The sequence below is a fragment of the Acipenser ruthenus genome, chromosome 50 (genome assembly GCF_902713425.1).
Source record: "Acipenser ruthenus chromosome 50, fAciRut3.2 maternal haplotype, whole genome shotgun sequence".
NCBI lineage: Eukaryota > Metazoa > Chordata > Actinopteri > Acipenseriformes > Acipenseridae > Acipenser > Acipenser ruthenus.
In genome coordinates, this window is record NC_081238.1 from 5,300,658 (window position 1) to 5,327,351 (window position 26,694).

General features: G+C 36.0%; 1 protein-coding gene across 1 annotated transcript; it reads right to left on the reverse strand.

Moving 5' to 3' along the window:
- Positions 1-293: 293 nt before the first annotated feature.
- Positions 294-26,694, reverse strand: LOC117407817 (zinc finger protein 239-like). Its single transcript, XM_059015425.1, has 2 exons — positions 26,476-26,694; positions 294-1,910 (listed from the first exon to the last, which is right to left on the reverse strand). The coding sequence occupies exons 1-2, from the start codon at positions 26,585-26,587 to the stop codon at positions 868-870; spliced, it is 1,155 nt and encodes a 384-aa protein (XP_058871408.1). The 5' UTR covers positions 26,588-26,694; the 3' UTR covers positions 294-867.

Below are 26,694 nucleotides of genomic sequence, written 5' to 3' on the forward strand. Positions count from 1 at the left end.
ATAAGGGCGTCTGCTAAGAAATAAATAATAATAATAATAATTATTTTTATTATTTATTTCTTAGCAGACACCCTTATCTAGGGCGACTTACAATTGTTACAAGATATCACATTATTTTTTGCATACAATTACCCATTTATACACTGGAGCAATCTAGGTGAAGTACCTTGCTCAAGGGTACAGCACCAGTGTCCCCCACCTGGGATTGAACCTACGACCTTCCGGTCAAGAGTCCAGAGCCCTAACCACTACTCCACACTGCTGCTTAATAATGAAGGTAAGAGTACAAAATCAACAGAAGAAGATTGTTTTTATTGAAAACACAATGATTACATAGTTTACTATTTTTCACACCGTTAAAAAAAAAATCAACATACTTTTATCAAATACATTTGAGGATTAAAATACAAGCAAACATTTGACAGCTGCTTTGGCACACACTCATTCTGTCATGTAGACTAAAGCATAATTACATCCCCTTAGGTAGGCACAGAAACGGGTTTCTTTAAAAACATTATCACTGGAGCATCACACAGGTTTGATTGGTATAGAGCAGTGGCCCTCACTTCCAATGAGGTCCTGAATGATTTATAAGAAGGTTGATTCATTAATTTACAATCTGGTTGAAACAAAGACCTGGACTGGAGGGGCCGAAAACAAAGACTGTTGTAATACTGCTGAATATTGATTTCTGTCAGTTTCAACTGCATTTTAAAAACTGGCATTTACACTTTTTCAATGGACTGGTGTAAGCAAATGTCTTGCAACAATTTGTACAGTGATACGGCTTCTCTCCAGTGTGAATTTGCTGATGTTTTTAGGCTTCCTGACTGACTGAAGCTCCCTACATTCCGAACAGTGATATGGCTATTCTCCAGTGTGAATTCGCTGGTGTGTTTTCAGGCTTCCTAACTGACCGAAGCTCTCCCTACATTCAGTACAGTGATACGGCTTCTCTCCAGAGTGCATTCGCTGGTGTATTTTTAGGCTACCTAGCTGACTGAAACTCTTCCCACATTTCTTACAGTGATATGGCTTCTCTCCGGTGTGAATTCGCTGGTGTATATTTAGGTTTGCTGACACACTGAAACTCTCCCCACATTCAGTACAGTGATACGGCTTCTCTCCAGTGTGAATTCGCTTGTGTATTTTTAGGCTTCCTAGCTGACTGAAACTCCTCCCACATTCAGTACAGTGATACGGCTTCTCTCCAGTGTGAATTCGCTGGTGTATGTTTAGGTTTGCTAACACATTGAAACTTTCCCCACATTCAGAACAGAGATACGGCTTCTCTCCAGTGTGCATTCGCTGATGTATTTTGAGGCTTTCTAGATGACTGAAATGCTTTCCACATTCAGTACAGTGATGCGGCTTCTCTCCAGTGTGAATTCGCTGGTGTCTTTTTAGACTTCCTAACCGACTGAAGCTCTTCCCACATTCAATGCAATGATGTGGCTTCTCTCCAGTGTGAATTAGCTGGTGTCTTTTTAGGGTTCCTAACTGACTGAAACGCTCCCCACATACAATACAGTTATGCAGCTTCTCTCCAGTATGAATTCTCTGGTGTGTTTTTAGGTTTCCTAACTGACTGAAGCTCTTCCCACATTCAGTACATTTATGTGATAACTTCGGTTGGGATATGTTTTTGGAATCCTTAAACAAGTCAATAGACTCCTTTTCTTTAATGTGGACAGGCTCCAGTTCAGTCTCTTCTTCATTGTGGACAGGCTCCTGTTCAGTCTCTTCTTCTTTAATGTGAACAGGCTCCAGTTCAGTCTCTTCTTTCATGTGGACAGGCTCCAGTTCAGTCTCTTCTTTAATGTGGAAAGGATCGAATTCCAGAACCTCCTCCTGTTTAATGTAAACAGAATCCATCTTCGTTCCTTGGCTTTCACAAAGATAAGGCAGTCCTGAAAACAGAAAATGAAATGAAGTATTACGATCTGTTCTCTATCAGTGTGTTTACACTTACAACTCGGTCCTGAACTGGCTTAGGTTAGATCAGATTAAATAATTCTTATCATCTGAGCCCCCAGTTTACATGAGCACAGACCTAGGTTGGCTTGGCCCCGTATGCGCGCGCATAGCCCCTGAGCTGCAGTGCGTGCCCGATGACGTCATATAGACCAGCCCTTGCGTGAAGATATTTCCCCTCCCAAAACACAGAGGTGGAAGTATTTAAAACAACAACAACTGTAATTTGTGTCACTTGTGCGTTTCTACTTCAAGGTCGTCATTCTGTGCCAATTAACCTTTGCGGTCCTATGTCGGACCTGGTCCGACATTGCAATTTTCCCTTTTCTGACCCTGTCCGACATCATCAAAAAGACGCAAAAACCAGGTCTCTAGTCATTTTTTCTACGGAAAAAAGCTGAGAAAACCATTCAATGGCCGAGTGAGATCGATAGGAGCCGAAAGAAGCCTGAAAAAAAGGGGTGTATCTCATGAATACAGATAGCCCCGGCATCACATAGATGACACGGACATAAACAAACAAGATAGCTGCTTCTGCATCCAGCGCTCAAAAGAATATCAGACATTTGCAGCGCTTTTTTTAGATGATATAGTAATAAAATAATGACTGGATGGCATTATTGAGGAGTTTGGTGATGAAATGAGTGATCAGGAGATGATTTATCGGTATGCACTACTATGTAGAGGTATGTGAAAAATACAGCGAACAAGGGGTGTGGTGGGGCTGGAGATGCAGTACTGAGTGTCCTGTTGATCTGCAGTGCCTTTTAAACCTGTTTTACTGTGAAAAATACTTTTAAACAGCACATCTAAAATAAACTGAGCGTGTGAAAATAAATTGGACCTGACCCGACTGAGGCGCGCTGAATAAATGGACCGCAAAGGGTTAAGATTTCATTTTGCCATCATAAATGGAGCGGAGCATAGAAAATGTGCGGGACATTTCAAGAAACAGGTGTTATTGTCTACATTTACACATCAGGCAAACAACTCTTTTCTCAAATGGAAATGTAAACAATAACTCCCATTTATTTTCTTACTCATGACAAGTATTCCATGGATACAAAGAAAGAAGGCAGGTGGCAGAGCATTCAGTTTTAGAGTCCCACAGTTGAATCGTTGCGACGAAAAAACATATATCTCCAATTTTATAAAAAATGAGTTAAGGATTTATTCTGATTGCCAGACAGTCTCTACCCGTATACACCATCGTTTGGTTTTCTGACGCTACTGCAGTTTGCTACATAGCAACAGAAATGTGTGTAATGTGGAATAACCGTGTATGTGAAGGACAAACATGGCGGACCGACACATTCATTTACTATCGCAGACAAAAACAAACTTAGTATTCGGGGAAAAAAAGAACCGAAAAATGAATTGGTGGAAAGACAAGGAAAGAAAGCAAACTCAGGGATGCTGGGAAGCCTTACCTCAGCAGAAACAACAAGAGGAAAACAGGCAAAGGTTTTCCAAAATAGATACGAGTTAGTTTGTGGAAGAAACATATATGTGCAAAACAAAATGTATTACCATGACAACAGTTTATTCTGAATTATTTTGTAAAACTGTTTTTATTGTTGCTCTAATGAATGAAATGAAAAATCAGGCTATAGTTCGGAAAAATATTAAATATTTGGATTAAATCTTCATTGTCATGTGATATATAGGCCTACTGTTCTTCCACTGATCACAAATAGCTGAAGATGCACTGTTCTTCCACATTACATTTTTTAAATTGTAAAACGTACATTTTATATCCCACTGAAATAATTTAAGGAAACTCAAAGGCCTACAGGAAGATACATTTAATTCAGGTTATGCATTTTAGGACACTGTCTCAAGCATGCAAACAAAAACTCAGGAGATTCTGTATGTGGCAAAAAGTTTTGTGGTCTGACAAAACTAAAATTGAACTTTTTGGCTTAAATGCAAAGCGTTATGTTTGGCACAAACCCAACACAGTGCACCACCCAAAGCACACCACCCCTACTGTGAAGCATGGTGGTGGCAGCATCATGTTATGGGGATGTTTCTCATCGGCAGGGACTGGGGCACTTGTCAGGATAGAAGGGAAAATGAATGGAGTAAAGTACAGAGAAGTCTTTGAGGAAATCCTGCTGCCCTCTGCAAGAAAGCTGAATCTGGGACGGAAGTTCACCTTTCAGCATGACAACAACCCAAAGCACACAGCCAAAGCTACACTGGTGGCTAAGGAACAAAAAGGTAAATGTCCTTGAGTGGCCCAGTCAGAGCCCTGACCTAAATCCAACCGAATATTTGTGGCATGACTTGAAGATTGCTGTCCATCAACGCTCCCCAAGGAACTTGACAGAGTTTTGTAAAGAAGAATGGTCAAATATTGCCAAATCTAGGTGTGCAAAGTTGGTAGAGACCTATCCAAACAGACACAGCTGTAAGGTGCTTTCACCAAGTATTAACTCAGGGGAGTGGAGACTTATCCAATTATGATCTTTCAGTTTTGTATTTTTAATATATCATTTTTTATAAAATTTTTCAATAAAAACTTTTTTCCCCTTAACAGTGTAGAGTATGGTGTGTAGATAAGTGGGGAAAAATCCTCATTTAAATGCATGAAACTCTGAGGCACAACAAAATGTGAAAAAAGTTCAAGGGGGTGTAGACTTTCTATAGGCACTGTATATGGTTCTTTGTCTGCATGATTCAGTTATGGAATGACCTGCCAAGATTTGGAAGGGAGGCACCATCTCTTGCTGCTTTTTTTTTAAATTTAGGATATGTATTTTAAAAGGGAACATTTTAACATTCTATTTTATACTACCTATTTGTATTTATTTTTACGGAACTGGCATTTATCACTGCTTTTTAAAGTAAATATTAAATTATTAAACTATTTACTGTATGTAATGTAAGGGGGTATTTTGTCATCTTATCTTACTATTTCTCCTAATTGTTTTGTATGTTATTAACTGTTATTTTTAGTTTGGAGGCGATTTATCATTAAAGGCGCTATATAAGAAATAAAGATTGATTGATTGATTGCACGCACAGACTGGTGTAGCAGATATTTACTACAGGTTAGGTTAGTATATAAATTAATTCTAGCATTGCAAATTAAACTATTATCTAACTCTTAAAAGGTCAGTTATTGTTTAAATAAAAAGTTAGTCACTGAACCATGTAATGGAGCAAACCACTATAAACAGGGCTTGAATTTCATTTTTGTGTGCTGGGGGGATTTCCCCTGCTATGCTGCAGCCAATGGGGGGATTCCAAGATTTTAGGGGAGAATGGCAAAAAAAAGTACTTTGGCATGTAAAAAACTACATATATATATATATATATATATATATATATATATATATATATATATATATATATATATATATATATATATATATATATATATAAACTGCATCATCGTTCACACTGGTGTTGCTTTAAAATAAGCTGCTTTCAGGAGACCTAACAGTTATTCATCCCTGTGACACAGAGCACTCTCCATTGCCTGACGTGAAGTTTTTGCTGCAGCAGAAGAAAAAGGTGCTTTTCTTTTAAACCAGAGCTCCATTTCTTTTATTTAACTCTTTACACTCAGCCCTATTTCTGCCTGTTTTTCACTGTTTTCATTTGTGTATGTTTAACTGCTGGTAACTTATATAATGAAAGGCCACAACATTACCTTTCATATTATGTAAGTTGCAACAGGATCAGGCATACTATATGTGGTAAAGATGAGAATATCCCAAATATTTTCCAAAAATAAACATGTTTGGTCACTGCTATATATATTATAATCATAGATGGCTAATAAAAAATTGCACCTTGAACCTCAATATGAAGCTGAGCTTCTAAGCTTTCCAACGATACCACCCCTTTCAGTCTAGCTGCTACAATGACGGAGCAATAGACTCAAAACTTAGGACTATATAAAGAAGGATAGGACAGTCAATCCTGTGATGCTGTTCGGTACTCAATTACAGGCGCCATTTGTGGATCCCACTCAGTACTGAATACATTGCGACAATGCTGTGTTGCAGCGCCAGGATATACCCGTATTTAAATAATACAAAATATCGTTACTATAAAAAGTGACACATGCGAATTAATGCTTGATTATATCAAGAAACATTTTGCCAGGGCAAACGAATAGGTTAAAAGCATTGCAAGTGCACTGTTAAAGTGCTCTACGGGCTCCAGAAATGCTCCACTGTTTACTAACTCTGCCCACTTGTGACATCATTTTCCTATCATTCTTTATGTAGTCCTAGCTCAAAACAAAACACCGTGAACTCTGTCACATGATGAGAGGCTTCACTTCAGGCAGTCGTAGTTCCGGCTAGGAGTACCGCATAAACACACTGAATACGTCTTTGGAAAGCCCAGTCTGTACTTTTAAACATAAAGCAATAAAGTGATGAAAGTGACCTGTAGTTTTCCATATTATTCTATTTTACATATTTAAAATAATCATGTGCAACCGTATACCAGGCATCTAGTAATTTAGCAGTCATTTATTAGTTTAAATTGGAGGGCAGTTTGTATGGACATTTTGAATACTTCAATCTGCAGTCAAGTTACAGTAACATGGAAAAGTTGGCAAGCATATTCTAGTTTATTGTGATAAATGTTCATTCAAAGTTTCATCATGTGATGCACTATAATGGAAACATTGTCAGTGAGAACTACTTTCAGCACATGGTTATTTACACACATTAAAAGGTGAATGGAGACGGTATTCTTCTCCGCTACCAGTGGTAAATGCACCAATTAGCAGTACAATGCTCCCCGGGCGGCGCTCGGCCAATTATGTGCAGCCCCCGGGAGCCCCTGTCTACGGTCAGCAATAGAATAGCCTGGACTTGAACCGGCAACGTCCAGGCTATAGGGAAGATCCTGCACTCCACGCGGAGTGCCTTTACCAGATGTGCCACTCGGGAGCCCCTGGGAGGTTTTTTTTTTTAATGTTCTGACAGCTCACTGGGCAGAAAGATGCTTATTTGACTACTGTCAAAGTGAGTTCCCGTATAACACACGAGTACATCTAGTCTGCAGGATCGCTGCAAGCACACGAATCTTGCCAAGTATGATAATACAGTACAACGTTGCATATCCAACCCCCTGTGGACTGGGGTATAGGCGGATCTGTGAAAAAAACAAAAACAACATGCAAACTGCTTTAAACATGGGGACATTATTTGCTTTAACCCTTTGCGGTCCATTGTCGGACCTGGTCCGACATTGCAATTATTCCTATCAGGTCCATTGTCGGACCCTACCGACATCATTATAGAAACGCAATAAACGGGTTTCTAGTCGTTTTTTCTCCGGAAAAAGCCGAGAAAACCATTCAATGGTCGAGTGGGAGCGACAGGAGCCGAGACAAGTCGAAAAAAAAATAAAAAATAAAAAAAAGGTGTATCTCATGATTAGTCATACATGGCCCTGGTGTCAGATAACGGGGCGGTCATAAGTAAACAAGCTGGCTGATAGTGCGTCAGCGCACAGAGAACACGGACATTTGCAGAGCTTTTTTGAGACGTTATAGTAATAAAATAATGACTTGGATCGCATTATTGAGGAGTCTGGTGATAAAATGAGTGATCAGGAGATGATTGATCGGTATGTACGACTATTATTATTATTATTATTTATTTATTACATAGGTGAAAGCTATAGCGAACGAAAGGGTGGGGCGGGGCTGGAGATGCCTAGTGAGTGCTTTGTTGTTATGCAGGGCCTTTTAAACCCGTTTGACTCTGGAAAAAAATACTTTTAAACAGCACGTCTAAAATTAACTGCGCGTGTGAAAATAAATTAGACCTGGCGTGCCTGACGCGCATTTAATAAATGGACTGCAAAGGGTTAAAAGTAAGCCAACGTAAACGAGATTAATTAGGCTACAAATACACAGTGCTGCTGTTATAAGCCATCTCCACGCTAAAGCTTTAAAAAAAAAAAAATACAAAACAAAAACGGTAAATGTACAGTAACCTGCAAATGATTGATTCTTTAACTCTAGAAGTCCCTGCCTCCCTGGTTCTGCTTTCTTAATATCTCGGTTACGGTACTTTGCGCTCTTTCTTGATATTGCCAACAGCCAATAAGAAGCTCGGCTTAAATATTGCTTCGGCTATTTTAAACAAACGGCCGGTAAGCATTGCGTTTATGAAGCTTGCTTTGTTTAATTTAAATACATTTAAAAGTTACAACAACACGCTGCCAATATCTGCAAGCGTGCGATCCATCATATAAACACATTGCACAAAAAAAGCTTTCTCGACTGGTGTACTGAAACGTCACTGCTACACGCAGCTGACAGACACGTGCACACAGCCCGCCTCTCTTAAAGGGGAACCAAAAGGCTGATTGCTAGAACGCTTTCTTTCTGTTTCTATTGCAGAAGCTGCATGTGCTGCCAATGCCATTACTCTCATAATTGAATTGCTTAATTCAAAAACAGTATTTTAAAATATGAATACAACAAACCATATATAGTATAGGGCTGTATTTTTGTAAATAGTTTTTAAACAGTTTTTTCTTTCAAGTTTTACTTTGCAAAAACCATTACATTTGGTGTTATTTGAAAGAATGATTTGACCTGTTTAAAATAAAAATAAAAAAAAACTTGTAATTATTGATTTTTCATGGTCTTTGAGTTGTTTATTTGATAAGACACAGGCAAAAATTTCGAGAAATCTACAGAAGGGTTCTATAATTATTGTGCAGTCTAAATGGTTAAAAACTAATTTTATTTCAGTCCACAATCACATTTAAAAATAGATATCTTCTTCTAATACAGCACTAATTCTAGTGCTGTATTAGAAGGTTTGAAGGTTTGTTCGCTAGCCAGGAATTCGAAGATTGTTTTACACCTTTGAAGGTTCGTCAGACGCCATTCACACTTTGTATGTTTTTTTTGTTTTGTTTCTGTTAACAGAATCATTTGACAGTGTGTGGATACCATAAATAACACATTAGATGTCACTTGCATGCACAATTCAATCTTTTTATTTGTATAATGCTTATTACTTAAACAAAAGTTGTTGTATTAAAATCCAACCAAATTGTTATACGTAGCAGCTCTATAGCAGGGTATGTACCTGGGGCAGTACCTCTAGCGGTTGTAGTGCTTCATTAAAATATGTACTGAATACCTGGTGTACAAGACAGTGTAAGAGAAGTGCTATGGTATGATATGTTTGAAACATACAAAATATATAGTAACACTAAATTTTAATTTCGAAAAAACTGAGCAGCGTCCGTCCCACCCCACTCCAGCTCGTGTTAACCAGAGGCAAATTTCTTCATTCTCCATCTCGACAGCAAAGCGCTGTATAACGTAAGCTGTATTGAAAGAAATGTCTCGAAACCCCTCTGCTGTTTGGGATTTTTTTTGTTAAATGCCCAGACAACCAAAAAAAAAAGTTGAATGCAAACTGTCCAAGCGACTGTTGATGTATCGTGGAGGCACATCCAATCTCTGGGGTCACTTTACAATCGTACATTCATATTATTATTATTATTAGTAGTAGTAGTAGTAAAATATGACCGATAACCTGCTTGGAACGGTGACTGTTAAATTAAGTTTGTTTTGCCTCAGTCCGCTGCAGTTCGTGCTGCTGCAATGCAAGCTTACACGCAAGCAGCATCAATTACATGTAAATAAACAAGGTGTTTTTTATTTAAATTATTAAAACAAGATTACTGTTCTATATAATGTATTTTTAAACTACATATGAATGTTTTGTTCAATTTATATGGCTTACCTGTAAAATAATAGGATTTTTAATCAAATACAAAAGTAGCTATGGTGACGTCACCAGTAAATTATGCAAATTAGTACCATCGAAGGTTCGAACCTTCCTTCAGTAATGTCTTCCAAACCTTCGAAGGTCAAAATGTACCCTTCTTGCAGCCCTACGCAATTTCATGATAAAGTGACCATGGCCATAAAAAAAAGTTGCATTTATCAAAAAAATCTTCCTCTATTGTTACTAAAGGGTGTATATTTATGCAGGCTGTATTTTTGTTCAGGCTGTGCCTTACCTTTACAGCCTTAAAAATTACCTCTAAAAAAGTCCAACTTTCAATATTTTAGGTATCAATGGTAGGATACATGTTTTAGTTACACATTTTGACTATGGGTATGTAATACCAAGTAACTAATATTAAATTAGGATAAAGGAAAACATTCATTAGAGGTTTCAATGATATTATTAATTAATATAAAAAGTATGTGTGTGTGTGTATATATATATATATATATATATACACAGTGTAATTATATATATACACACTGTATATATATATAAATAAAATCAGTGATCAGTGCCCCCCTGAAATAAACTGTCCCGCAGAAATTCTCTTAACGCGCCAGTATGTCCCCCTTCCCAGGCGAAACACAATATCAATACGCAGTAAATTAATGCATTTTGTATTAACATGACATGTCTGTCGACAGGCTAATCTGTTTTACTTGTTTGTTTACACTTGCGTTTTCATAATTAAACTCCCGTGTTTTTATTCCCCAGTCCAATAGAATGCGCTCGCATCCTCCCTGGTTACAGGCAGTTTCACAGTAAAGCCTGGACGACATCAGGCTTGTTAACAACATGGCCCGGTGCAAATATAACCTTGTATCCCTGTTACACCCGACCATTATTTCTGGAAGAATAAGTAATCAGCTTCAGCAGTGACTTTTGAAATGCAGGCTATGGTATTTGTGCTTCAAAATACTGTGTGCAGTAGATTTGCGAAACGAAAACCGCATCATTGACTAAAAAAAAAAAAAGCCTACGGTAACGTTATAAAATATGTGAAATTTGTTTATACAGCACTGTATATACATCTTGCACTGAGAAAACACCACTGGAATCCGAATAAAGGAAATTATGTAATACAGTTCACGTGCAGTCACGGTTTTGTTAAGTAGCATTTTCAAAACCATGTCATTATGTGAAGTATTGAACAGTTAAAAATATAGCAAATCCACAAAACCAATGAAATACATATTGTATATTTGACATTTTATTTTTAGTGTTCTGTGTAACACGGGCCATCGTTTAACCTTGGAAAAAATTCAATACAGTACCTGAAGCAGATATGCGTTTATCATAGCAACAACACCAACGTGTGTTGTAAAAATACAGCAACAATTGTTTTGAAAACTGTCCAAAATATTTACTAGGGGGCTAAGAATGAAAAATGTAAACAAAAAAAAGCAATTTTTTATATGGAAATTGTCAAAATAAAGGGGAACCTGGAAGGTAAAAATTTACCAGTCATGACAATGGCATTTAAATACTACTAACACTAGACTCATGTGCTGTGACAGAGCGTTCAAAGCACACATGACTAATTTACATATTAAATATGTACGTTTTAAATAAGCCCTGTTGTTTAAATGTCATATAAACAGTTGGTCTGTCTGGGATAAAAAAAAAATTACATATTTTAAAAAACTAAAAGTCTAGTCTTTAACTCATTTTATTTCCTGTGTGCGTTCATGCCTGCAAATTGATATTTACTTTTTTCAATGACCCGAGTAAAGTTTATTGTAACTGAAGTACTACATTTCAAAATACAGAATGTATGGCCAATCAGAAACCAAAGTAATGCCATGCGGTCTAGTACTGCCATGTATTACGTCTGGTGTGAGAGTTGAGTTTTTAGCTTTCAATCCAGTGAAAAAATATGGATTGTTGGCTCAATACTAGAACATTACTAGCAAAGGGCAATCCAGACGAAATACCGTCAGAGATTAAAATGACAAAAATGTCTTGCGACTGAAGCTCTCTCCAATTTCCCTGCCATCATCAGTGATTTGTGTGGTAACAAGCAGGGACATCCATCACACTGATACTAGGCAAGCGTTTTATTATTGTTTTTTAATTAGCATCAGTACTGTACGTTTTAGTCACCAAGAATTTAAAAATGCCAATAATATGTTTTCGTAATGAGGTCAGCTGTAGAGATACATGGATAGTAAACTTTTCTTTGCCGCCTTTTCTGTAATTCTATTATCAATAAAAAATACATGATTTCCACTTGCTATTATGGAATAGTCCTGTCATTTCTGAGTGATTTGAGGCTAGCACAGAGGCTTTGTTGATTTTAATTAATTAATATTTACAATAAAATGATGATGTTTCCAACAACTAGAAACCTGTTTGAGGGACTATGTTTAGCCAAAAGTAAATATAGTATGTATTTATTATTTTATAATACTGTAGCTTTTATAATTGTATCCATCACACACTCCAAGGCTTGTGCGTTTTGTTGTATCATGTTATTGTACAGACCTTTTTTCTGTTTTCATTTTATGACTATCTCAGTGGACTACATTTTTTGGAAAGGGGTACGCAGCTTAAAAAGATTGAAAACTCCTGTTCTAATATGATTTGGGACAATTAATATCCTCTAATCACTGTGACACATTTCCCAATATTTTCCCCAACAGTGACAGTGAGTATTGTAGAGACACCTTGGTTGTATCTACAGCTTTACAGTTTATATATATATATATATATATATATATATATATATATATATATATATATATATATATATATATATATATATATATATATATAATGACATTATTCATTGGGCAGACACATGGCAAATGAAATTTAATAGAGAAAAGTGTAAAGTATTGCATGCGGGCAATAAAAAATGTGCATTATAAATATCATATGGGAGATACTGAAATTGAAGAAGGGAACTATGAAAAAGACCTAGGAGTTTATGTTGACTCAGAAATGTCTTCATCTAGACAATGTGGGGAAGCTATAAAAAAGGCTAACAAGATGCTCGGATATATTGTGAGAAGTGTTGAATTTAAATCAAGGGAAGTAATGTTAAAACTTTACAATGCATTAGTAAGACCTCACCTAGAATATTGTGTTCAGTTCTGGTCACCTCGTTACAAAAAGGATATTGCTGCTCTAGAAAGAGTGCAAAGAAGAGCAACCAGAATTATCCCGGGTTTAAAAGGCATGTCGTATGCAGATAGGCTAAAAGAATTGAATCTATTCAGTCTTGAACAAAGAAGACTATGCAGCGATCCGATTCAAACATTCAAAATCCTAAAAGGTATAGACAATGTCGACCCGGGGGACTACTTTGACTTGAAAAAAGAAAAAAGGACCAGGGGTCATAAATGGAGATTAGATAAAGGGGCATTCAGAACAGAAAATAGGAGGCACTTTTTTACACAGAGAATTGTGAGGGTCTGGAACCAACTCCCCAGTAATGTTGTTGAAGCTGACACCCTGGGATCCTTCAAGAAGCTGCTTGATGAGATTCTGGGATCAATAAGCTACTAACAACCAAACGAGAAAGATGGGCTGAATAGCCTCTTCTCGTTTGTAAACTTTTCTTATGTTCTAATGATAATTTAGTCCTGCTGACTGAATTACCAAACAGTTTTTTTCACTGAAACCTTATCATCTTGTCTCTGTGTCCCATATGCAAAATGTAGTGTGTAATCATAATTTTATTTGTATTTCGTGATTTAAATAATTTTTAAAAAATGTCCATTTAAAGTTTCATTTTTAAACAAGATTCTAATTAATTTTGATTACAGTTCAGACACCACCACATCCATAATGCTGGACTTTGGGTTGTATTATTAAAATATTAAAAACCTGATATATTAATACATATGAGTTTGGGGAGCAGCCAAATCTTACAAAATGACATTAAATGTTTTCGGTGCAGGTCCCACAAATCACAGACCTTTGAGAACATGTAAAGTTACCCAGCAATGCTTGTCCATTTGGGCAACAAAATGTTCATTTCATAATGAGGTTCAATGGCGCTGTTAGCCATATAATATATATATATATATATATATATATATATATATATATATATATATATATATATATATATATATATATATATATATCAGTATCCAAACATGATTTTGGGGGGGAAAATAAAAATTTAACATATACATCCCTACCACATATAGTATGCCTGATCCTGTTGCAACTTACATAATATGAAAGGAAATTCTGTGGCCTTTCGTTTGCTATGTTACATGCATGCAGTACAAACTATCCAGTAGTTAAACATACATAAATGAAAACAGTGATAAACAGGCGGAAATAGGGCTGAGTGTAAAGAGTTAAATAAAAGAAATGGAGCTCTGGTTAAAAAGAAACACCTTTTTCTTCTGCTGCAAAAACTTAACGTCAGGAAATGGCAAAAGCAACGGAGAGTGCTCTGTCTCACAGTGATGAACAGCTGTTAGGTCTCCTGAAAGCAGCTTATTTTAAAGCAACACCAGTGTGAATGATGATACAGTAAAATAGATCTTTTTTTATAAGTGCCTTTTTTTGAATCCCCCCCCCATTGGCTGCAGCATAAGGGGGAAATCCCCCCAGCACATGAATATGAAATTCAAGCCCTATATATATATATATATATATATATATATATATATATATATATATATATATATATATATATTAGCTCAAAGAGCCAGCTGCCCAACGTTTCGATATGTTGTACATATCTCTCTCAAGGGAGCCTGTGTTTGAATCAAAACATTGGAGGTATTTATAGGTTTTTGACGGCATGACAGCTACTTGTTATTGTTTACATTCAAATCCATGATTTATTCTTACATGATGTAATGGTGTTCTATATATTGTGACACAATTTTTACTTCTATTTTTGAATCTGTATTAATTCTAATTAACATTACTTTATATAAACTTATTTTTTTATTATATCATGCAATGCTGTCTCTGAGGATCAGTCTAGATTTGGCCTCCCCAGCGCATCAGCATGCATAACTTTTGAATGAATTTTGTTTATTTATTTAAATGTTATATATTTATTGAAGTTAATTAGTTCATTCTTTTCTGTTGAGTCCCGCTGGCATAATCGTGTTCAGTCTATTTATCCATTTACTTTCTTTTATTCTTCTATATGTCGCATTGTCTAATTTGAGCTGTTCTAATACTACAAACTTTACATCATTTATGTCATGTTCTTGACTGGTAAAGTGCTGTACTATTGGTTCATTCATTTTTTTATTTCTAATTAATGAAAGGTGGTTCTTAATTCTTTTATATAAAGTAGTTCCAGTCTCTCCAACATATTTGATTTCATCACATTTTTCACAGGCTAAATTTTTACAGTAGGTATTAGTTTTTAGTGTATATGTGGTGTTCTTATGTTCAATTATATTTCTACTTTTGTCTATGTATTTACACACTTCACATTTACTGGTGCACATGTTCGTAGAACCTATTTTGTCAATTATTCTTTTATGTTTACTGTGAACTAAAATATCACCTAAATTAGCTTCTCTTTTGAATGCTACAACTGGGGCCTTAAGAAATACTTTTATAATTTTTCTGAATTATGTAGAATCCGCAAGTGTTTCCAAACTATCTTAGAAATATTGGGCAAAAGTTTAGAGTAAGTCATTACTAATGGGACTCTCTTGACCTTTTTATCTCTATTTTTATAATCTAGTAGATCATCTCTTTTTAGTTTATCCACTTTTCTTAACTCCATCTCTATAATTCTTTCTTTGTATCCTCTTTTTTTAAGATTTGTTTTTAATACATTTCTTTGTTTTACATAGTCACTTTCTTTTGAGCATATTCTTCGTATTCTTATTCCTAGACCCTTTGGGATTGCCCTTTTAGTGTGTATCGGATGTGCAGAGGACATGTGTAAATACTGATGCATGTCAGTAGGTTTACAGAAGAGGTAAGTCTCAATTGAACCTTCTTCAAGTTTTACTATGGTATCTAAAAATTCTATTTCTTTCCTTGTCCATCGAAGGTCCACCTTAATATTACTGTGTATTTCATTTGCCATTTTATATACTGGAAAAGAGACTCTTCTCCATGTGTCCAAACCCCAAAAATATCATCTACAAACCGAATGTATTCTAAAGGTTCTCTTTCTGATTTTCTAAGTAATTGTTCTTCCCATTTCCCCATGTATGTACTGGCAAAATGCATTCCTAATTTAGATCCTATTGCTGTACCATCGTTTTGTTTGTAATTCTTATCAACAAATGTAAAATAACTGTTTTCTAAAACTATGTTGATCATGTTCAGTACCTCTGCTGTAGGTATTGATTTATCTAGTCTATTATCTAGTGCTTTTTGACAAGCTTCTAAAGTTTCTTTACGAGGGACACTTGGGTACAAGGATTTTACATCCATGCAAAATAAAATTGTATTCTCTGGAAGGTTGTGTTTTACTGATTCAGGTGTTTTTAAAAATTGTGTTGTATCCTTAACATAGCTTGGTAATTTCTCAACGTGCGACCTAATTTGTTTTTCTGCTATTTCAGCTATTATGTGTGTTGGATTATCAATCGTGCTGACTGTCATTCTCATAGGGTGGTTTTCTTTGTGCATTTTAGGCTTTCCTCTTGCTAGGCCTGTTCTTGCATTATGTGGCTGCATGTATTTTATTAATTATTTTGATATAATGCCTTTATTGTATAGTCTCTCCGCAATTTCCTTAACCTCTTTTACAGATTTATTGATCTTATTGCTTTTAACTTCTTCATATGTATATGTGAATTAAATAATACATTCTACAGATTTCATATAGTCATCTGTGTTCATTATCACTATTCCTGAGCCTTTATCTGCTGGTCTTATCATTATATCATCATCATTTAACAACTCAGTCATAGCTTGTTCTTCAATATTGGTTAAATTAAGTTTACATCTTTTCTTTAGTCCTACTATTATTTCTTGTTTAACTACTTCAATATACATATCTAACCATTTATCTCCTCCATCCGGAGGAGTCCATGTGCTTGTACTATTAACTTTAATCCCATGCTCATAATTACACTCTGAATCCGAGATATTTTCATTGAAAAAATATTCTGCTAATCTCATGCGTCTCTCCCACTCCTTTAATTCAGTGTCCAGTTTATCTTTATCGATGTATCTTTTAGTCGGTATAAACTTAAGTCCTTTACTCAGTACCGCTTTTTGGGATGTGGTTAAAGTTTTACTTGATAAATTGAATACTATGTCTTCTGTCTTCTCTTTTGTGTATTTGGTACCATGTTTATTTTTGGGTCTCCTATCTTTCTGTTTTGAATTCTCTGTCCTATTCATGTTTAATTCTCTATTTTGCATTTTATTATTTACTTTAACCTGGTTTATTTTTACTGTTTTAGATTTATTTTGATTATATTTCTTAATTATGCCACAGTATTCAGATTTTCTTCCGGTTTCATTGTCTTTAAATACAATAACTGAGAAATGGTTATTGTTGTATAAAAGATTAATTGGATTGTTCTTATTTTTAATATATTCTATTGTGCCTTCGTATTTAAAACAGTCCTTATTCTTTAAGTCTATGTATACGTGTATGGGCCTATTTAGGAGGTCTACAGCTGCCAGAACTTCTGCCTCTGTAGCCCAAGAATCTATACTCCTGTCACTTAATTTCATTTTTTCAATACGGGTCACTGAGTCGATGTACATTTCATATTGTTTTATATTGCTTTCCATTAGTTCTGTTATATCATGTCTAATTGTTCGATGGTCATTTTGTGAACCGTATAAAACTACACTTAAACATCTAAAGAAACAGTTCCCGTCCTTCTCTATTTGAACTATGTTGTAGTTGTCCTAACTTATACTCGCACTGCTCAAGCATTCTATTCGAAAGTTTTTCAGCAGTGTTTTCCTTATTCTCGGAATTGTTATGATTTGAAATTTTAATTTTTTCTAGACCTATTCTATTTTGTAATCCCGGCTGACCTATTAATTTGTGTAATTTCATTATCTTTTTGTTGTTCAAATGTTCTAGTGTTTTGTTCTCAAGGTTGTCTATTTTACGAAGTAACTGTCTCATTTCTGATGGAGGGAACATGCAATTTATGTCATTTATTACTATCTCTATTTCATTACTTATTTCTCTAATTCGTCTTGCCGATGTCAATTTAGATTCCTGCATTACCTTAAACGAAGTCTCTTTTAATATCTGATTTACATTTAATCTTTCTGCTTTATATATACAAGTATCTATAAAGTTTTGATGAGAACGATACTTAGCTCTCTGTGCCGTCAGTCTCTTAAGTTTATTATCCACCTGTCTCGCCCTCCTGGATTGGTGTAAAACTCCAGTCCGCCTCTCACTTCCTCCATTCATTTCCTTTGTAGGATGATATTATGTATAAAACACAATAATATATTTTAGCTCAAAGAGCCAGCTGCCCAACGTTTTGATATGTTGTACATATCTTTCTCAAGGGAGCCTGTGTTTGAATCAAAACATTGGAGGTATTTATAGGTTTTTGATGGCATAACAACTGCTTGTTATTGTTTACATTCAAATCCATGATTTATTCTTACATGATGTAATGGTGTTCTATATATTGTGACATCATTTTTACTTCTATCTTTGAATGTATTAATTCTAATTAACACTACTTAAATATAATGAGGCTATATTTGCATTCTGAGTCTTTCAAAAAAGGCATAATACCACAGTAGTGACATCAAAATGGCATATTCATCTCGAAGATTATACTTGACCTTTGACCATTCCTAATCTACATTAATGATTAAGATTCTGGTATAGTAAGCAAACTCGTTAAATTTGCAGACGACACAAAAATAGGAGGAGTGGCAAACACTGTTGCAGCAGCAAAGGTCATTCAAAATGATCTAGACAGCATTCAGAACTGGGCTGATAAATGGCAAATGACATTTAATAGAGAAAAGTGTAAAGTACTGCACGCAGGCAATAAATATGTGCATTATAAATCTCATATGGGAGATACTGAAATTGAGAAGGACTCTATGAAAAAGACCTAGGAGTTTATGTTGACTCAGAAATGTCTTCATCTAAGAACATAAGAAAGTTTACAAACGAGAGGAGGCCATTCAGCCCATCTTGCTCGTTTGGTTGTTAGTAGCTTATTGATCCCAGACTCTCATCAAGCAGCTTCTTGAAGGATCCCAGGGTTTCAGCTTCAACAACATTACTGGGGAGTTGGTTCCAGATCCTCACAATTCTCTGTGTAAAAAAGTGCCTCCCATTTTCTGTTCTGAATGCCCCTTTATCTAATCTCCATTTGGGACCCCTGGTCCTTGTTTCTTTTTTCAGGTCAAAGAAGTCCCCTGGGTCAACATTGTCTATACCTTTTAGGAATTTGAATGTTTGAATCAGATCGCCGCATAGTCTTCTTTGTTCAAGACTGAATAGATTCAATTCTTTTAGCCTATCTGCATACGACATGCCTTTTAAACCCAGGATAATTCTGGTTGCTCTTCTTTGCACTCTTTCTAGAGCAGCAATATCTTTTTTGTAACAAGGTGACCAGAACTGAACACAATATTCTAGGTGAGGTCTTACTAATGCATTGTAAAGTTTTAACCCTTTGCGGTCCATTGTCGGACCTGGTCCGACATAGCAATTATTCCTATCAGGTCCATTGTCGGACCCTGTCCGAGATCATTATAGAAACGCAAAAAACGGGTTTTAGTCGTTTTTTCTCCGGAAAAAGTCGAGAAAACCATTCAATGGCCGAGTGGGAACGACAGGAGCCGAGACAAGTCGAAAAAAAAAAAAAATAAAGGCGTATCTCATGAATAGTCATACATGGCCCTGGTATCAGATAACGGGGCGGTCGTAAATAAACAAGCTGGCTGCCTGTGAATCAGCGCACAGAGAACACGGACATTTGCAGAGCTTTTTTGTTATAGTAATAAAATAATGACTTGGATCACATTATTGAGGAGTTTGGTGATAAAACGAGTGATCAGGAGATGATTGATCGGTATGTACGACTATTATTATTATTACTATTTATTTCTTACATAGGTGAAAGCGATAGCGAACGAAAGGGTGGGGCGGGGCTGGAGATGCCTAGTGAGTGCTTTGTTGATATGCAGGGCCATTTAAACCCGTTTGACTGTGAAAAAATAATACTTTTAAACAGCGCGCCTAAAATTAACTGCGTGTGTGAAAATAAATTAGACCTGGCGTGCCTGACGCGCATTTAATAAATGGACCGCAAAGGGTTAACATTACTTCCCTTGATTTAAATTCAACTCTTCTCACAATATAGCCAAGCATCCTGTTGGCCTTTTTTATAGCTTCCCCACATTGTCTAGATGGAGACATTTCTGAATCAACATAAACTCCTAGGTGTTTTTCATAGTTCCCTTCTTCAATTTCAGTATATCCCATATGATATTTATAATGCACATTTGTATTGCCTGCATGCAATACTGTACACTTTTCTCTATTAAATTTCATTTGCCATGTGTCTGCCCAGTGCTGAATGCTGTCTAGATCATTTTGAATGACCTTTGCTGCTGCAACAGTGTTTGCCACTCCTCTTATTTCTGTGTCGTCTGCAAATTTAACGAGTTTGCTTACTAAACCAGAATCTAAATCATTAATGTAGATCAGGGGAAATGCCAAGAGGGATGTGGGGAAGCTATACAAAAAGGCCAACAAGATGCTTGGATATATTGTGAGAAGTGTTGAATTTAAAACAAGGGAAGTAATGTTAAAACTTTACAATGCATTAGAAAGACCTCACCTAGAATACTGTATACAATTCTGGTCACCTTGTTACAAAAAGGATATTGCTGCTCTAGAAAGAGTGCAAAGAAGAGCAACCAGAATTATCCTGGGTTTAAAAGGCATGTTGTATGCAGACAGGCTAAAAGAATTGAATCTATTCAGTCTTGAACAAAGAAGACTATGTGGTGATCTGACTCAAGCATTCAAAATCCTAAAAGGTATAGACAATGTCTTTTTTCTTTTTTCACCTAAAAAAAGAAACAAGGACCAGGGGTCACAAATGGAGCTTAGATAAAGGGGCATTCACAACAAAAAATAGGAGGCACTTTTTTACACAATTGTGAGGGTCTGGAACCAACTCCCCAGTAATGTTGTTGAAGCTGACACCCTAGGATCCTTCAAGAAGCTGCTTGATGAGATCCTGGGATCAATAAGCTACTAACAACCAAACTAGCAAGATGTGCTGAATGGCCTCCTCTCGTTTGTAAACTTTCTTATGTTCTTATGGCATGATATATGCTCATGTAAGGTCAGTGTTTTGGGTGTCCCTCATGTAGCGTGGCTGTGCCGACCCCTGCGTATGATGATGTGAGTGTTATTTAAGTTGAACTAATTTCTGTCCGGTGCTCCTCAACAAGTTTTTTTTTTCTGTGGCCAAAAGTTTAACCAATGTTGCTTTAAAACCTGCTGAATAATGTTACACTAACATACTGAATTACATACCGCTTTGTAGTTTTATATATACTTATCGAAAAAATGACATTATGGTTTTCGGTAGAAGTTATAAATTATGTTCATGTATTTTTTTTTAATGGTCTTATCCTAAAAATCTAAGTGATGCAAAACTTTTGTCCATATTTGATTGGCATATGATGTGCTGCGTTGACCACGCAAATACCACCACATGACTGAAAAAATACGCGCCAACTCATAAAATGTGCTCAGAAAGTATTTCCATTGCATTTATGCGCATCATTTATGGGATGGGGTAAAAGCCGGAACACTACTTTAATTAATTCAACTGCATTAAAAAGCAGCGTAGAAAGTTACACACACGTGAGAGAATATTTTAGCAATCAGAACCCGTTCTGGCCCAGAATCCTCTTTTTATCACCAAAAAGCACTGGGAACAGTTGCTTCCGAAGGTGCAAAGACTGAAAATTATACACATAATACAACTAAGTGAAAACAACATAACACTGCTGAAAAAGCGACCGAACCCACCTTTAACTGAACATTCCACGCAATAACCAGCTGTATAAAGAAACCCACCCGCAACACGGGGTTCTGAAGCTGCACAGAGTATGAAAATGATACACATGTACAACTAAGCTGGAACATCACAACACTGCTGGAAAAAAAGCAGCACCGAACCCACCTTAAATTGCCCATTCCACATTATAAAGTGTAATTATAAATAAACCGGTCCGGGACACTGGGTTCCGAAGCTGCACAGAGTATGAAAATGATACACACAATACAACTAAGTGAGGATAAATTAATACTGCTGAAAAAGCTGATAGAACCGACATTTATTTGCCCATTCCAGGTAATAAAATGGTGTCTTTTTATTTAGTTTTTTTTGGGGGAACTTCACTAATACTACATTTATTTACATACACTATATATATATATATATATATATATATATATAAGAAAAGGATATTTCAGGGACTTAAAAAGGTAGAATAATTGATTACTTACGATTGTAAGTTGCCCTGGATAAGGGCGTCTGCTAAGAAATAAATAATAATAATAATAATAATAATAATAATAATAATAATAATAATAATAATTACAAATCAATTAACAGGACGTTTCGGACTACAAGTCCTTCATCGGCTGAATACAAAAAAACAGTGCTTTAGTTGATAAAAAACAAACAAGTAGTCTTTTAAACAAAATTCCAGGATGATGATGATGATGATGATGGTAGATGATGATCTCAGAATAGAATGTTCATTCCAAATGGCTCCAAAGTGCCTAGTTTGAAATGTCAGCATGGGAATAAAATGGAGCCCTCCTATGCCTGTCTTTTTATGGGATGGATCGAAAATAAAGTTTTTCAACAGTACAAGGGACATGCACCAATGTTATATCTTAGATACATTGACGACATATTGGGCATTTCCGATAACACTAATGAAGATTTAATGGATTTCATACATTTTATTGTCAAGTCTCATCCAACATTTCTAAACAAATTTCTTTCTTAGACATTACCATCACAGTTTCTAATTGTACCATCAATACTACAATCGTCTACAAAGAAAGACTCTCATTCATACCTAAGATACAACTCCTCACATCCCAAAGCTTGTCGCAACTCCATTCCATACTCCCAAAAACTAAGACTGAGACGCATTTGCAGTGATGATAGTGATTTTTTGAATAACACAAATGACATGTGTGCATTTTTCAAAAACTGTGGTTTTCCAGACACTATACTTAGAGAAGCTCAGTTAAGAGTATCGACAATAAACAGAAAGGATGCCTTGTACAAAACCAAAACACAGAATACCAACAATTGTATTCCCCTTGTTCTTACTTATCAACCTATGACTAAAAAAGTAGAACACATCATACAAAGAAATTTTAGCATTCTTCAAGATGACCCTTCTACAACTCCTATTTTCAATAACCCTCCTCTAATGTCATACAGAAGAGACAAAAATCTAAGAGAGCATGTGGTCCACAGTAGCATTCGACCCAATCTTAAGGGTACGTTTCCATGCAATAGGTCACACTGTGCAACTTGTAAATACATTCACAGCATCACAGTAGTTAAGGGAGCAAAATCCTCATTTACTATCCATGATACTTTTACTTGCATTAGTAAAGGAATAGTATATTGCATTGGCTGCATCAAATGTAACAAGCTATATATTGGTGAAACAAAACGATGCTTGGCTGATCGCTTCATGGAACATCTGAGAAGTATACGAATTAACACCTCTACCTTTCCTGTCACCAGACATTTTAACAGAAATGACCACACTATAGAAGACATCACAATTTGTGGGATGGTTCAATGCTATGGAACTAATATGGTCAGGAAACAAAAGGAATGTGAACTTATTTTCAAACTAGGCACTTTGGAGCCATTGGGAATGAACATTCTATTCTGAGGTCATCATCATAGTCGTCATCATCATCATCATCATCATCATCAACATTCTGGAATTTTGTTTAAAAGACTACTTGTTTGTTTTTTATCAACTTCTTAAAGCACTGTTTTTTTGTATTCAGTCGATGAAGTCCAAAACGTCCTGATAATTGATTTGTAATCAATTATTCTACCTTTTTAAGTACCTGAAATATCCTTTTCATTTTTTCTTATTGATCATTTTGGTACACAGCTTTCTTTTTCCTGTATGTAAAGTTTTCCTTTTTCTCAAACTTTACATTATATATATATATATATATATATATATATATATATATATATATATATATATTGGTGTTTATTTATTTTTTATTTTATTTTAGCATAACCACATTTTTAACATTGTTTTTCTCTTTATTTATGGTGGAATACAGTGAGGCCTTATTTCTACTTTACAGTAAAGGAGGTGATTAGAAAGTACTGATTAGAACAGAAACCTCAAAATGGAGTTGAGGTAACCAGTGGTGTACCACAGGGATCAGTATTAGGTCCTCTGCTATTCCTAATCTACATTAATGATTTAGATTCTGGTATAGTAAGCAAACTTGTTAAATTTTGCAGACGACACAAAAATAGGGGGAGTGGCAAACACTGTTGAATGATCTAGACAGCAACCAAACGAGCAAGATGGGCTGAATTCTCTCATTTGTAAACGTTATGTTCTTATGTTCTTATAAAGCTGAATTATTTTCATGTAGAAAAAACTTATTCAGATTCTTATTCAGATATTTACACATATTTCTGAAACTAATGAACGCAATACAATTACAGTGCCAAGGCAAGCAAACACACTACCTTACAATTATGCATTTTACAGCATGTAACGAAAAATGGGCAAACAAAGCAAAACAGTGTAGATTTTAATACTGCACAGGATGCCTTCAAATACAGCACCCGCGATGCAATTTTACTTTTCCCCCTTTCAAAAATAGAATTTTGTTTTTACATTGCATCGTACTCATAAATAAAACAAACAAACCAACAAACAAACCGACAAACACACAAATGAATAAATAAAGACAGTTTTTTTTAATAAAGGTAGCATGCTTGGAACTGGGTTACTCTGGTGTTATGGCTGCACGGTGTATCACTGACAACACTTTGGGCATTTGTATCGATGACTTGCTCCGGGTCACAGTGTGTCGGGATCTGAACCGGGAACCACCTGGTATGAAGCCCTTTTCTTTTCATTAACCGCTGGACGACAAAACCTCCTGTTACCCAAGCATAATCGAATACCAAGCAAATTCACCTTTTTAACTCTAAACTCTCGCTCGCTCTTAGCCAGTACCTCACCATTCTTATACATCTATTAGTGATGCATGGGCCAAGAAGAAGCGCATGGGAACCCAGGAGCAAGCTGATGTTCTCTAACCCCTATACTCTCATCATTCAGTCTACAACATCATCCAGTGTACCACAAACTTACCAACACAAGCTTGAATGGTTGTCAACGCTAAGCACATTCAGCAGAGAAATGAGTACAGAGTTCCCAGCATACTGCATGGACTATTAAAAAGATTATTAGAAAGTAAAAATACAGAATTTTACACGTGGTTTCAAACAGCACCCGACAAAAGGTTCCACATCTAAGACATAGAACCTTTTTTGCTCAATTTTGTTTTCCTGCGAGTTCAACACATAGCTAAAATTTGCTTCTAGTGCTTAATCAGTAAAAACAAGATCTGGTCAATAACATGATATTCTCTGTCATCACTGAATCATTAGGCAAATGTAGTGTTCCGATCCAGTACAGTATTAAAGTAGTGATCAGTGCCTCTTTGACGGTGTTTCTATCAAGGCTGAAAAGTGTACTAGACTGTAAATATCAACGAACATCCCCTCGGCTGAATACCCACTCTTGAATTTGCAGTAGATCAATTCAAATCAACCCATTTCATGCAGGGAATGTGCAATTAAAGGTCGGTTAACACTTCAGACAGTTTTTGTAAGTATGTTACTCACTGTATTATGTATCAGCTGTATCTTTTTTTCGTCCTCTGTGCAGCTTTATTAATCTGGCTGTTTATTGCACAGAATGGGCAGTTAAAGGTGGGTTTGGTGTTTGTTCTTCAGCAGTGTTATGTTGTTCCCACTTCGTTGTATTATATGGATCATTTTCATACTCTGCAGCTTCAGAACACAGTGTCCGGTTTTATTAATACAGCTGTTTATTGCACTGAATGGGAAAACAAAGGTGGGTTTGGTGTTTGTTTTTCAGTAGTGTTATGTTGTTCTCACTTCGTTGATTTATGTGGATCATTTTCATACTCTGTGCAGCTTCGGAACACAGCGTTTTAATCCTCCACCCCTACCCAACGATTTTTTTTGTTTGGTCGCATTAACTTAACCGAATTTTGCTTGTTTTTCTTTGGGCGCTTGTTCAGCACAAGCGCGATTAAACATGTCGCTGTTTATCTTGTATTTAAGATTAGATTTATCTATTATGTAAAAATGATTATATATTTAAAAACATTACACATAAGTATTAACGTAAATGTACGGTCGTTTTGGCTTTATTCTGAGTGGAACATAGTAAAAACAGAACTGGACTACAGTTTTTGAGAAAGGCGGGAGTTGATTGTTTTAGTCTCTTTCTGTGCCTATGCCGTGCCACGCTGACTGCAACGGGGGGAGGGGAGGGGGGGGGGGGGTGAATAAAACCAAACGCGCTGCTTTAGAAATACAACACATATAAAAACAATGCGCGCCTGTCCGTACAAAACCCAGCCCTTTCAAAGTAATGCAATATAGCCGCTTTCTGCAGTTTTAAAACATATAACACAACTCAGCAAAGCCCAGCTTACCTCCTATCTGCTCTCCCTCAGTGTCTCTACCTTCCACACAGAACGGGGGAGAGGCTACGGAACAAGGAATATACCAATCGCAAAATACATACAGTTGAGTGCTGTTTAGCATTTCCTCTAATGTGGACCGCAAACATGAACTGTGATATCAGAAATATTTTACGTAAACGAGCTGATTGTAGCTCATAGCTTTTCCTGTGAAAAAAAAAATTAATTCAG

Bases quoted from the DNA above. Each gene is read 5' to 3' on its own strand.
- LOC117407817 (XM_059015425.1), bottom strand. From the start codon at position 26,587: ATGCTAAACAGCACTCAACTGTATGTATTTTGCGATTGGTATATTCCT. The intron at 1,911-26,475 runs GTAAGCTGGGCT...TTCTGTTTTCAG, and splicing joins TGAGGGAGAGCAGATAGGAG to GACTGCCTTATCTTTGTGAA.